General features: G+C 43.2%; 1 protein-coding gene across 3 annotated transcripts in view; it reads left to right on the top strand.

Moving 5' to 3' along the window:
- LOC120064958 (contactin-4-like) overlaps window positions 1–13673 on the top strand; it is a 185370-nt gene that overhangs the window by 98710 nt on the left and 72987 nt on the right. For all 3 annotated transcript variants that reach the window (XM_039015568.1, XM_039015566.1, XM_039015567.1), the window contains exons 8-9: window positions 204–388; window positions 3693–3832. In XM_039015568.1, coding sequence (XP_038871496.1) covers window positions 204–388; window positions 3693–3832 — 325 coding nt within the window. The remainder of the gene's footprint in view (window positions 1–203; window positions 389–3692; window positions 3833–13673) is intronic.

Raw genomic sequence — 13673 nt, 5'->3', positions numbered from 1 at the left:
TGCAAATCTGAGAATTCTGGTACAGTTGGGGCCTTGTGAGACTCCTGGTTCACTAGCTGAGTGATGTATGCCCTACTTGACTTTTTTCTGTCTAATCCACTGAATCCATATAGGTTAAGTACGGTGGCGATGTTACAATGATTTGTGTTTGTATGAACATGCTACAAGGTTTCTCTACCTCTCTGCATTACTCTTCCCTCCAGCCCTGTCCCCTCCATAAACTGGAGGAGAATGGACGGAATCCCCTTTTCTAGGAAGGTGGACGTGAGGAAAGCCAGTGGCGTCCTGGAAATCCCCTATTTCCAGCAGGAAGACACGGGCACATACGAGTGTGTGGCAGAGAACTCCAGGGGGAGGAACACTGTAAAAGGAAAACTCTCTTTCTACGGTAGGTGATCCTGAACCACATGAATATTTGAACCAGGGAAGGCTTCATGTGTCAGTTTCGCTTAGACTGAGAGGCATCAAACGGAGACCTTACTGGGTTTAAAACAGCCATTGGTAATCAACTGCGGCGCCGCCACTTTGCATGGGGGAGCATCGTTTTAACAGCGCATCCCAAATGATTAAAACCCTGGTGGCCAATATGCCTTTAATATTTTGATCCAGATTAAAGCAGCGATGATGTGAATGAGGAGACCTTGGATGTGACCTTGTATTGGGCTCCAACAGATGGCATCATGATTGATATCCAACTTGACTGGAGATCAAAGCTCTTATACTGCATACTTAGACCAGGGCCACATATACCCCATGAATTATCTGCAGTGCAGCATCTGGATGAAGTGGAAGGGGAGTGGTGGCAGGTAGTCTAGTGGTTAGAGCGTTGTGCCAGTGACTGAAAGGTTGCTGGTTTGAATCCCCGAGCTGACAAGGTGAAAACACTGTTTGCTAAATGGCAAATGTACTGTAGTAGTTTGCTGAATATGGCTGTATTATTTGTGGACTTTCCTCGTAATTATTGAGGTAAAGTTATCAAAACATCACTGTCGATTCAGAACGTTTCAAGTAAAGAGGAATTGTTAAATAGTTCCCCTCAACCTTGCTACCAGCATGCTTTTCCTTTCCCTATTATGGCCAGTAGTAGTCGTTATTAACTCCACCATATGTTTAATCTGTATTTTAACAGTATTTTAACAGAGCAGCGGTGTTTGTATCTAGAGAGAGACCACAGGCTCTATCAAAAGTAAAATGAACATTCAAATGAAGGGTCGTGACCTTCCGTTGTTCTCCAGTAGTCATGCGATATCATTGTTCATGCACGACGTCCACCTTATTAAGTAAGTACCTGTAGGCTAGCCGTACCACTGATCTCTCCCTTCTGGAGTCGTTCTATGCTGCATGCCTAAGGACCCATTTACAAGAATAGCTCGTCGGGTTTTCTTACACGTGTTGTTTAATTGTTTATATTCCACACAATGTGAATCACTCACAGATGCTGGAAAAGACTAAAAACTAACATGGCTGGCTGGACTAATGGTATGAAAGTATGTTCGCTATGGTAGCGGCAACGAGATACAGCATAGCTGTATGCATTATAAAATGAGGTTAAAAAAAAACAGCACAGCAGATGATAACAGTCGTACGTCCGTACAGACCATCTATTTTAGTATGGGTAAATATTTATGATATATTTTACAAATTACTCATTGTCTGCGCTAAACAATTTGCCATTATTTACAAGGTGTCTCGCTAAAAGCTCCCTGCACCTCTCTGTAATGGAACCCAGCAGCAGCGTTGCTCTGGCTGTGAGCTATGGGGGATGGTTTGTCCGAATTAGCAGCAGGTCTGCCCTCTTTTGATGTGCTTTCTCGCTTACTCTCTCTCTCTACTCTCTCTCTCTCTCTCTTTCTCTCTCCAGGTGATAAAAATATATCTGTAATCTTATTTTGAAGTCCCTTGGAATTAAGCCTTTGAGACATTTGTCAGCAGTGTGTGAGAATCAGGGAATCGATAAGTGTATCTCGTGTACATCGCTACAACCTGCAGTCACAAAGCTGCGAAAGCCTCAGCTTTCTGCCTAGGAAAGAGCTGAAGGCATTATTTAACTCTGAGAGTCTGCTGATCACTATGTCCTTAGTAGTTAGATGTTAATGCTTTAATAGGGTTCTGCACGTCTTGTGTTTTAACAAGGTGAATGGTAATTATCCTTTCATGTCAGTCGAAGCTACGTTCAAATGAATGTCTGTTGTTTTACTCTTGATTGGAGAGAGCATTTTGGGATAAAATGGGGAAATGTTGCACATTATTCTATTTGAATGTAATCTAAAAATTAGCCTAATACAACTAATTAAATACAACCAACTATGCATATAGACTGCCATTGGGTTCTCTATTTTAATCAACAATTTGCCTCTGCAGTGTATTTAATACTTTCCTACAGTAAGCAGTATCCCAAGATAATGCCATGAATATAAAAACCCCGTGTCAGTTTCACTCTGATTCCCCTATCGCCTATCGCCTATCTCCTATCTCCTATCGCCTATCTCCTATCGCCTATCTCCAATCTCCCTCTTTGCTTTAGCTGGTTGATTTGAAATGTTTGGGCTGATTGTTTGAACACTGGGCCTGATGCAGCCAGGGATGGGCTGCCTGCTTTCATTTGGTGGTCTGTGACTGAGAGTCGATACGTTCACAGTGGCTGAGGGATGGAGTGACAGAGGGCTAAAAAAACAACAACAAATGGGTCCTGGGAGGTGGAGAGGGTGGAGCATGACCACTAGGCTTCTCTCTAAGATTGCACTGGCATGGATGTGATGCTAAATGACTGGTGATAATGGAGTCTCAGAGTACCTCTCTCTGCTATCTCGTCTAGGGGCACTTCTGTCCAAAACACACACTGGCTAACCTCTTAATACCCACACAGACCCACAGACCACGCAAACACACCCGCTCTCTCTTTTTCATTTGTTTCCTATGGCTCTCTCTCCTCTCACACACACATGCACCACATCGAATACACACAGGAGGTATAGAGATACGTTTGCAATTACTATTGCATTTCTAACTGTTTCATCTCGAATTTCTTGGAAGCAAAAGCTGAGCTGAAGCAGGAACCCAATTAGAGTTGGATTTGTATGTACTATTACAGAGAAGTCACCTCAAAGGTCAGTCGGGGAGTATGGCATTAGTCAGATGCTGCGTAATGGAAATGTATAGTGCGTCATTACTCTTGTCGTGACAATGACCTGGTGTGATAGAGGATGATGGCGGATTGACCTACACATCATCCACAACATGGAGAGTTACGAGGATAGTAAATCTGGAGGTTTATGTTCCTTATTTTCCCCCTTGCTAATTTGTTAACCAGTCATGAGTTACTTGGACACTACTGTAGGAATCAATAAAGCTCCTGTATAATTCCACCATCATTTACTTGAATGGTTTTTGGGAGAGGTATTTTATGGCAATGTGCTACCCACCCATGTATACGCTAATACATCTGGATTGTTTTGTTCACTGTCTCAGCAGCACACATAACCTAACACTAGGATAGTCATATACCATTTACGCCATTTACTGTATTTTTGGGTTCTACTTATGTCCAAGCACAAAGTCAATTTGCAACAATACATAACTCATTCAAAATACTCTACATTGTTTTCGAAGTATGAGGAGTATAGGCTACCTGCGAGAAATGGGATCTGTATGAGAATGTTCTAATTCACAGCCATGTTGTTTTGATCATGCAGCCCCTCCACATCTGATAGAGAAACCCCAGGATGTGCAGAAGCCCATTGACGACTCTCTGGTGTGGGAATGCAAGGCCACTGGAAAGCCCAAGCCCTCCTATAGGTGGATGAAGAATGGAGAGAACCTGGAATCACTGGAGGTTAGTTCTACATAGGGTTGCAAAGCTACTGGTAATTTACCAAAGTTACTGTAATATTTGGTAAATTTGGTAATTAAAAGGTAATCTATGGCAATTTATGGTAACTTTGGTAATTTATACATTTATACTTTTTTTTACATTTATTTATATAGTATTCATTTGTTATATATTATATGCCAGCAGCATACCACCCTGCATACCACTGCTGGCTTGCTTCTGAAGCTAAGCAGGGTTGGTCCTGGTCAGTCCCTGGATGGGAGACCAGATGCTGCTGGAAGTGGTGTTGGAGGGCCAGTAGGAGGCACTCTTCCTCTGGTCTAAAAAAAAATATCCCAATGCCCCAGGGCAGTGATTGGGGACACTGCCCTGTGTAGTGTGCCGTCTTTCGGATGGGACGTTAAACGGGTGTCCTGACTCTCTGAGGTCATTAAAGATCCCATGGCACTTATCGTAAGAGTAGGGGTGTTAACCCTGGTGTCCTGGCTAAATTCCCAATCTGGCCCTCAAACCATCATGGTCACCTAATAATCCCCAGTTTACAATTGGCTCATTCATCCCCCTCCTCTCCCCTGTAACTATTCCCCAGGTCGTTGCTGCAAATGAGAACGTGTTCTCAGTCAACTTACCTGGTAAAATAACGGAAAAATAAAAAAAATATCTGTGTCCATATTGTCTATGCGTTTCTACTAGGTAGACCATATGGTTCAAGAGAAAATAGCCTAATTATAAAGCATCTAATCTAATTTGTTTTGAATAAATCTGCAGCTCTTACAACTATTGTATTACTTCACAACTGCCTCCAGTTCGGTGCCAAAACGTTTACAACAAAGACATATTGACAAAGTAAAAAGAAGTGTGTAAAAAAATATAAAGGATATTTCATGTTGAAACCCTCATATTAAACAGCAATGGTATTCACTAAGTTTATGGTTTATATTTAGGATAATGTTTTACAGCTCTGTCATTCAAATGTTTATTTAAAAAATGTCTTATTAGATTTTTTTTTATTTTTCATGTGATAAGGCCACACAGACAGCCAGAGATAATTACAGACACCTGTGATAATCTGAAGCACCCAAAAATACCACTATATGTCATCTCATAAAATGCCATATATTCCTTGAAAGTTACCAAAATTTGGGTAGTTTACTGGTAAACTTTGAAAGTTTCCAGTGCCCTACTGTAGTTCTGCATTTAGCTCACAGTGTAGTGAATTGGAGCTGATTCAGGATGATACAACAGATAAATGCATTGTGCCTAACAGACATGATTCTCATTTCACTGGCATACCCAATGCAGATAGTTTTATGAACTTCAATTACTGTAATAAACATTGTACTGACAAAGCAGTGTATTTCCTCCTTGGCTTGTTCAGCCTCTCTTTTCCAGTATATGAGTCCCTGGTGCACTTGGTAGTAAAAACAATGAAATCTAAACACAATTTGGCTAGATATCACCTTTATTACTCAGAGCATGGCTTTAAACTGTTCCATTCCCCAGAACACCACTTACCTTACAGGATTTACAATATCCTCAAAGTGTCTACTAAGCTGGTTTGTTAAAGGTAGACGCAGTGAAATGACGTTGCCACGAGCAGCGCCGCAGATTTTGAGATGAGCGAGATGCAACACTTCGCTCTCACACAGTCACACACAGTATCTGCTCATGTGCACAGGTTCGCTTCACGCTGCTACAACGTGGTAGCCAGGGCACCAAAACAGCAGAGAAGTTGAGCCTCGCGCTTCAACGCTCTTAGTTGTTGCGGAAGTTGACCCACTATGCTGTTTACTTTCTGCATCTATGTCATATCGCTGAGTCCACCTTTAAGAGACCAAACTCCAAACAAGCAAACAATTGTATGGTTGTCTGAAGACCCATAATATAAGACCCACCGTAATCTTCTGGTAAATCTCTCTTCCCAGAGTGCAGTCATTAATCCTGTACCACCAACGGAGAAAAAGGAGGTTAGCCCTTTATAACCACACTGACATCATCCGAAACACATCCTAGATTTGTTTTAGCCAGCCCCTTATAAACACACTGACTACTATGCATCCTAGACCTCCTGTACCATATCCCCGTGCCTCCCTCAAATTACCCATCACGGGCACAGTAATGAGAGCTGAACACTACCTAGACACTGTACAGTGTAGACCGCAAATGCAAAGTTATTCGTTCGGCTCATATTATTGCCAATAAAGGTATGGCTTTGTGGAAATATTATTCAATACCCCTGAATGGGAGCGTGCCATGTCCCCTGTGCTACAGTATGTGGCCAGGTTATTTTCTGGAGATTGATGGTGGGCACTCAGGCACAGCTTGGACGTAATAAATAAGCAGACTTGATGTTCATTTTCTTAATTACACAAAATGTTCACAAACAAAACAGACGGTATCGATCAATCCTTCAATGTTATATATGTAGTAGAAATGAGAGGTGCAGGCTCATTTTATTGTTACAAGACGCAGTGCTCCAAACAGCAGCAGCAGGCTCTCTCTCTTTCCTTCCCCCATAAAGGCAGATTAGGGTTGCCTTCAGCTGTGCATAATTAACAATCTGTCTAGTCATTGCATCACATTTGATTAAAAACCTTTGCGAGGTCTGCTGGAATGGTATGATTTGTTCTCTCAGTTGGTTAAGGAAAGAACTAGAGTAGGTAACAGTTACCCCCCTCCCCCCATCTGTTTGTCTCTATGAAAGAGTAGGTAACAGTTACCCCCCTCCCCCCATCTGTTTGTCTCTATGAAAGAGTAGGTAACAGTTACCCCCCCCCCCCCCCCCCATCTGTTTGTCTCTATGAAAGAGGGATACTTTCACTTAGTTGTTTTTATCACTTTTTGCAAGCAGTATTTTCATACCATCCCACTCGGTACAGATGTCAATTCAACGTCTATTCCTCGTTTGTTCAACGTCGTTTCATTGAAATGACATGGAAACAACGTTGATTCAGCCGGTTCATTTTACACGGATAGTTTGACTGCACAGATTTGGGAACCATGTGTATCTGATGCCTCTGAGTGTACAGTATCTGTGGTAAAAGGTTAGACACATTGACGGTGTTAGTTCCCATGGCGTAGGATTTCCTTAATGTGGACATAATAAATGGATGGATTAGCAATGCACTTCGATAAATAGATGACTCAAGCAGAGGTATTCCATTGTTTGAAATTTCACCATCAAATAGTGCAGCTTCATCAATCTAATAACTAAAGGTCACTGATGGAAGGAGAGCAGGAACGGGGAAGATACACCATTTGTAATGATTCATTACAGTAAATCAATGGGGACCTTTTCTGCTTCTCCTGCTCATTTGGACATTTGAGCTGACTGCAATGGCTTATGGCTTAATTTAAAAAAAATAACTTCCGGTGACACTTTATTTGGCTAATCCCAAGTAGATAGTTTGTAGATGTTTAATAACTGTCAACAACATTCCAACTAACTACAGTATCTACTAACCCTTGACCTAGCCCTAACCCTAACCTTAAGCCTTATCCTAACCCTTAACTTTACCCTAACCCTTGCCCTAACCTTAACTCTTGCCCTTATTCTAAATCTAAACCTAAACTTAACCTTAACTGTTACCTTAGCAAGCAGTTGCTTATCAGCAGATCATTTGGTGATAGTATGACCATCTGTAGATCATCTATATGGGACTATCCAAATAAAGTGTAACCTAACTTCCCAAGTTTGGTCAGTAGTTAAAGTGCATGGGTACACAGTAGGGTATGAATAGTTCTGATACTGTCAGTAACGCAAATGTATTTCTCATACCAGCCGAAATGGACAACAATTAAACACCAATGCATCTCAAAAACCGCCATGACAGACGTTTGTTTGTGACATCAATCAAGTCATCCATAGGGCTGTTGCGGTGACCGTATTACCGCCACACCAGCAGTCATGAGTCCTGACCGCAGTCAAATTCCACTTGACCGTTTGGTCACGGTAATTTCCTCTTATGCACTCTGGACATGCGTTAGTAGTACCCAACTCGCTAACGACCATCAGGTTCTAATGGTCTGGTTCTCACCACTCTATTGTCCCTCTAACCACTGTCACGTTCGTGACCTTATTTTCCTTTGTTTTGTCTTTGTTTAGTATGGTCAGGGCGTGAGTTGGGGTGGGCATTCTATGTTATGTGTTTCTATGTTGGGTTCATTTTCAATTAGCCTGATATGGTTCTCAATCAGGGGCAGGTGTTTTACGTTTCCTCTGATTGAGAACCATATTAAGGTAGGCTGTTCTCACTGTTTGTTTGTGGGTGATTGTTCCTGTGTCAGTGTTTGTGCCACACGGGACTGTTTCGTTTGTTCGTTCGTGAGTTCCTTCCTGTTCGTGCGTTCTTATTTTATGTTCTCAAGTACAGGTCTGTTCACGTCGTTTATTGTTTTGTAGTTTGTTCAAGTGTTTTTTCCGTCTTCGTTTATAATAATAAAAGAGTATGTATTCAAACCACGCTGCGCTTTGGTCCGATCCTTGCTCATCCTCAGACGAGGAGGAAGACGGGCGTTACAGAATCACCCACCAACCAAGGACCAAGCAGCGGCAGCATACACAGGACTTCTGGACATGAGAAGAAATTCTGGACGGTAAGGGACCCTGGGCACAACCTGGAGAATATCGCCGCCCTCGTGAAGAGCTGGAGGCAGCTAAAGCCGAGAGGCGATGGTATGAGGAGGCAGCACGGAAGCGAGGCTGGAAGCCTGAGAGTCAAGCCCAAAAATGTATTGGGGGGGGGCTACAAGGGAGTGTGGCGAAGTCAGGTAGGAGACCTGCGCCAACTCCCCGAGCTTACCGTGGAGAGCGAAAGTACGGGCAGACACCGTGTTATGCGGTAAAGCGCACGGTGTCTCCTGTACGTGTGCATAGCCCGGTGCGGTACATTCCAGCTCCACGTATCGGCCGGGCTAGATTGAGCATTGAGCCAGGTGCCATGAACCGGCTCAACGCGTCTGGTCTCCATGATACATGTCACAATATCATCCTAAAGTATGTTTTTTCAATATAGTTTAATTATATTATTGAAATTTATTCGGGACTTTAGACGTGATGCGTTGGAGGAATTTGTTCAAGAAGGAGAGGTTAGCGCCGCACGGCCAGTGTGCTTGCTAATTCAAGAGGGAAATAGTTCGTTCTGGATCCAAACAAAGACGGTTCTGAACAAAGGACCCCTTGTACAACATTCTGATGGAAGATCAACAAAGATAAGGACCCAATTTGGGATGCTAGTTCATATATCTGTCGAACTGTGCTATCGCTACCGTTTGCCTTGAATCAATGCTGTTGTGTGATAGCTATTGTAGTTAGCTAATATAACGATATATTGTGTTTTCGCTGTAAAACACTTCAAAAATCGGAAATATTGGCTGTATTCACAAGTTCTTTGTCTTTCATTTGCTTTCCACCATATATTTCTCTGAAATGTTTTATGATGAGTAATTAGGTAGTTGACGTTGGTGTCTGTATTTACTCTGGCTACTCCCGTGCTATTTCTGACTGTAGCTGTAGCTATAGCTATGATGGTAGCAGTAATGTAAAACTGATTTATAGCTCAAATATGCACATTTTTTGAACAAAACATAGATTTATTGTGTAACATGTTATAGGACTGTCATCTGAGGGAGTTGTTTCTAGGTTAGTTAGGTTGGTTCTAGGTTAGTTAGGTTGGCTTTGTGCATGCTACCTGCATGCTACCGGTGCTGTGAAAAATGTCTGTCCTCTTTTGTATTTGGTGGTGAGCTAACATAAATATACGTGGTGTTTTTGCTGTAATACATTTTAAAAATCGGACATGTTCACTGGATTCACAAGATGTGTATCTTTCATTTGCTGTATTGGACTTGTTAATGTGTGAAAGTTAAATATTTCTCAAAAATATTTTTTGAATTTCGCGCTCTGCCTTTTCAGTGGAATGTGGGAGGAGTTCCGCTAGCGGAACGCCAGTCCCAAACAAGTTAAAACTCACCTCACAAATTCACTACAGTTATTTAGAATTTGTATTTGATTTTGAATAGCCTAGTAATAATTAATTACCTTTAGCGACAGAATATCTCGCCGCTGTGCGTTTCCATCTCCTCCCCTCTCTCCTTCATTCAATTCTCGAGCGAACAGAAAGAGTGGCTGTCAACACTTTAATGAAATGTTTAGTTTTGAAAACATGGTACTGTCGATATTCCCGAACAGATTTCACTTGGTTTGGCTGCAGGAACAGGGTTGGTAACCCATGGCATACAGAGTTTGGGTGGAATATCACCTTTCGCGCAGGGAGAGGCTGCATGCTCCTCAAACAGTGGTTGATGCGTGGAGTGAAATGGAGTAGCCTACCCGGCATGATTCAAAAACAAACAGGCGGTAAAGCAGTCCCCATTCGCTATTCGAGTGCATACAGATGACTTTTTTCCCCCCTGCCCCTGTTCCTGCCCATTTGACAATGGGCCATTGTAAATCAAAACAGATTTGACATATTGGTAAAGACTAGATTAAATTGAGAATAGTCTGATTGGTGAACATATACAGTAAAAATGATCACTTGATGAGAGAACAGCTTGTGCAGCCTGAGGCAAGGAACAGAGCGCAAGCTTTTTTTATGACTTTCTCAAATCATCAATAGCCAACAGTTGCATCATGCAGCCCATGTTTTGATTTCTAAGACATCCTAAGGTTTGTATCATTCACAACTAAAGTTGCCAAATAACTCTAAATCTAGCATATAGGACCTGTTTCAAGTTATCACTTTTACTCTCAACATAGTCACTTCAAATGAGCACTAGCTCAGGAATGGTAAAAATATCCTTTCTATTTTATTCAGATAAGTTCAATTACAGTGCCTTCAGAAAATATTCGTGCTGCTTGACTTATTCCACATTTGTTGTTACAGCCTGAATTCAAAATTGTTTCAATTGTTGTTGTTTTCTCATCCATCTACACACAATACCCCATAATGACAAAGTGAAAACATTTATTGAAAATGAAATACAGGAGTATCTCTCATTTACATAAGTATTCACACCCCTGAGTCAATACTTTGTAGAAGCTCCTTTGGCAGCGATTACAGCTGTGAGTCTTTCTCAGTAAGTCTCTAAGAGGTTTCCACACCTATATTGTGGAACATTTGCCTATTATTCTTTTCAGAATTCTTCAAGCTCTGTCAAATTGGTTGTTGATCATTGCTAGAAGTCATTTTTCAGGTCTTGCCATAGATTTTCAAGCAGATTGAAATCAAAACTGTAACTCGGCCACTCAGCAACATTCATTGTCTTCTTTGTACCTGATTAGAATCCAAGATGGCGTCTGTTGTCTTGTCCCATCCCATTTTCTTCGTATATTTTTCATATACATTTTTGGATTATTTTTTAATCTCAATTCCCATCTACGGACTGAACATACTCTCCTGCAATCCGCCTCACCCAATGTGGTACGGATCTGCTATTTTTACATGTAGAACCAGAATCCCCATCAGAAGCTAGCCAGCTGACTAGCTACTAGCTAGTAGTCAGTTATCCACTGCTTGCGGTCATCACCGTTAACTCGGACATCACCCAGCCTCAGCCCGGTCAATTCCTGCCAGTCTGCACAGCACGATATCAACCCAGAGCATATCGGACTGCTTTTTCTCTACCACATCTCCACATCTCCGGATTCATACCACAAGCTCTGAACCTTTACACCGGATCTTCGCAGCTAGCTAGCTGCTATCCGTGTGGCTACTGGATAGCCGCTAGCTGGCAAACGTCTCTGTCCCGAAGCAAGCACCAGTTAGTCGAGCTACGCCCATCTCCCGGCTAGCTGAAGAGGTCCATCAGCCAATTCATGGGATACAATACCTAGTTTGCCAACTGGCCTGGACCCTTTTACTGCCGACACGGAGCCCCGCCGATCCATCACGACTGGTCTGCCGACGTAACCGTCCGAGGGGGTTTCAGCAGGCTCCTCCGTTGCGACTTCCCTAAAGGCCCATCTGCTAGCCTGCTACCGTTGCCGCTTGTTATACACCCCCTTCAGCCCCCAGCTCAGCCCCCAGCTGTGCCCTGGACACCATATGTGAATTGATTGCCCCCCATCTATCTTCAGAGTTTGTACTGTTAGGTGACCTAAACGGCCTGCTAGCTGTTTAGAGCATATCGTACTGCTTTTCCTCTACCACATCTCCACATCTCCGGATTCATACCACAAGCTCTGAACCTTTACACCGGATCATTGCAGCTAGTTAGCTGCTCTCAGAGTGGCTACTCCTGGCTAACGTCTCTGTCCCGGAGCAAGCACCAGTTAGCCTGGAGCTAGCCTTGAGCTAGGCCATCTCCCGGCTAGCTGAAGAGGTCCATCAGCCAATTTCTTGGGCTATACCGATTTTGCCAATTATCTTGGACCCTTTTACTGCCGACACGGAGCCCCACCGATCCATCACGACTGGTCCGCCGACGTAACGCGACGTCCCCGAAGGCCCTTCTGCTAGCCCGCTAGCTGTATGAATCACTGTGTCTCCAGCTCGCCTAGCTACTCACTGGACCCTATGATCACTTGGCTACGCATGCCTCTCCCTAATGTCAATATGCCTTGTCCATTGCTGTTTTGGTTAGTGATTATTATCTTATTTCACTGTAGAGCCTCTAACCCTGCTCAATATGCCTTAGCTAGACCTTTTGTTCCACCCCCCAGACATGCAGTGACCTCACCTGGCTTAAATTGCGCCTCTAGAGACAAACCCTCTCTCATCATCACTCAATGCCTAGGTTTACCTCCACTGTATTCCCATCCTACCATACCCTTGTCTGTACATTATGCCTTGAATCTATTCTTCCGTGCCCAGAAATCTGCTCCTTTTACTCTCTGTTCCGAACGCACTACACCAGTTCTTATAGCCTTTAGCCGTACCCTTATCCTACTCCTCCTCTGTTCCTCTGGTTATGTAGAGGTTAACCCAGGCCCTGCAGTGCCTAGCTCCACTCCCATTCCCCAGGCTCTCTCATTTGTTGACTTCTGTAACCGTAAAAGCCTTGGTTACATGCATGTTAACATTAGAAGCCTCCTCCCTAAGTTTGTTTTATTCACTGCTTTAGCACACTCCGCCAACCCGATGTCCTAGCCGTGTCTGAATCCTGGCTTAGGAAGGCCGCTTAGGAAGGCCACCAAAAATCCTGAAATTTACATATAACTATAACATTTTCCGACAAGATAGAACTAGAACAAGATAGCCACCGTGCTTCAACACCTGCATTACATTGCTGTTTGGGGTTTTAGGCTGGGTTTCTGTGCACACTTTGTGACATCAGCTGATGTAAGAAGGGCTTTATAAATACATTTGATTGATTGATTGAACTGCCAAAGGGGGCGGAGTTGCAATTTACTTCAGAGATAGCCTGCAGAGTTCTGTCATACTATCCAGGTCTGTTCCTAAACAATTCGAGCTTCTACTTTTAAAAATCCACCTTTCCAGAAACAAGTCTCTCACCGTTGCCGCTTGTTATACACCCCTTCAGCCCCCAGCTCAGCCCCCAGCTGTGCCCTGGACACCATATGTGAATTGATTGCCCCCATCTATCTTCAGAGTTTGTACTGTTAGGTGACCTAAACTGGGACATGCTTAACACCCCGGCTGTCTTACAATCTAAGCTAGATGCCCTCAATCTCACACAAATTATCATGGAACCAACCAGGTACAACCCTAAATCCGTAACCATGGGAACCCTCTTAGATACCATCCTGACCAACTTGCCCTCTAAATACACCTCTGCTGTCTTCAACCAGGATCTCAGCGATCATTGCCTCATTGCCTGCGTGCGTAAAGGGTCCGCGGTCAAACGATCACCCCTCATCACTGTCAAACGCTCCCTAAAGCAC

Source organism: Salvelinus namaycush, chromosome 20, assembly GCF_016432855.1.
Source record: "Salvelinus namaycush isolate Seneca chromosome 20, SaNama_1.0, whole genome shotgun sequence".
Lineage (NCBI taxonomy): Eukaryota > Metazoa > Chordata > Actinopteri > Salmoniformes > Salmonidae > Salvelinus > Salvelinus namaycush.
The sequence above is the reverse complement of the archived record's forward strand: the minus strand, read 5'-3'. Positions and strand labels throughout refer to the sequence as shown.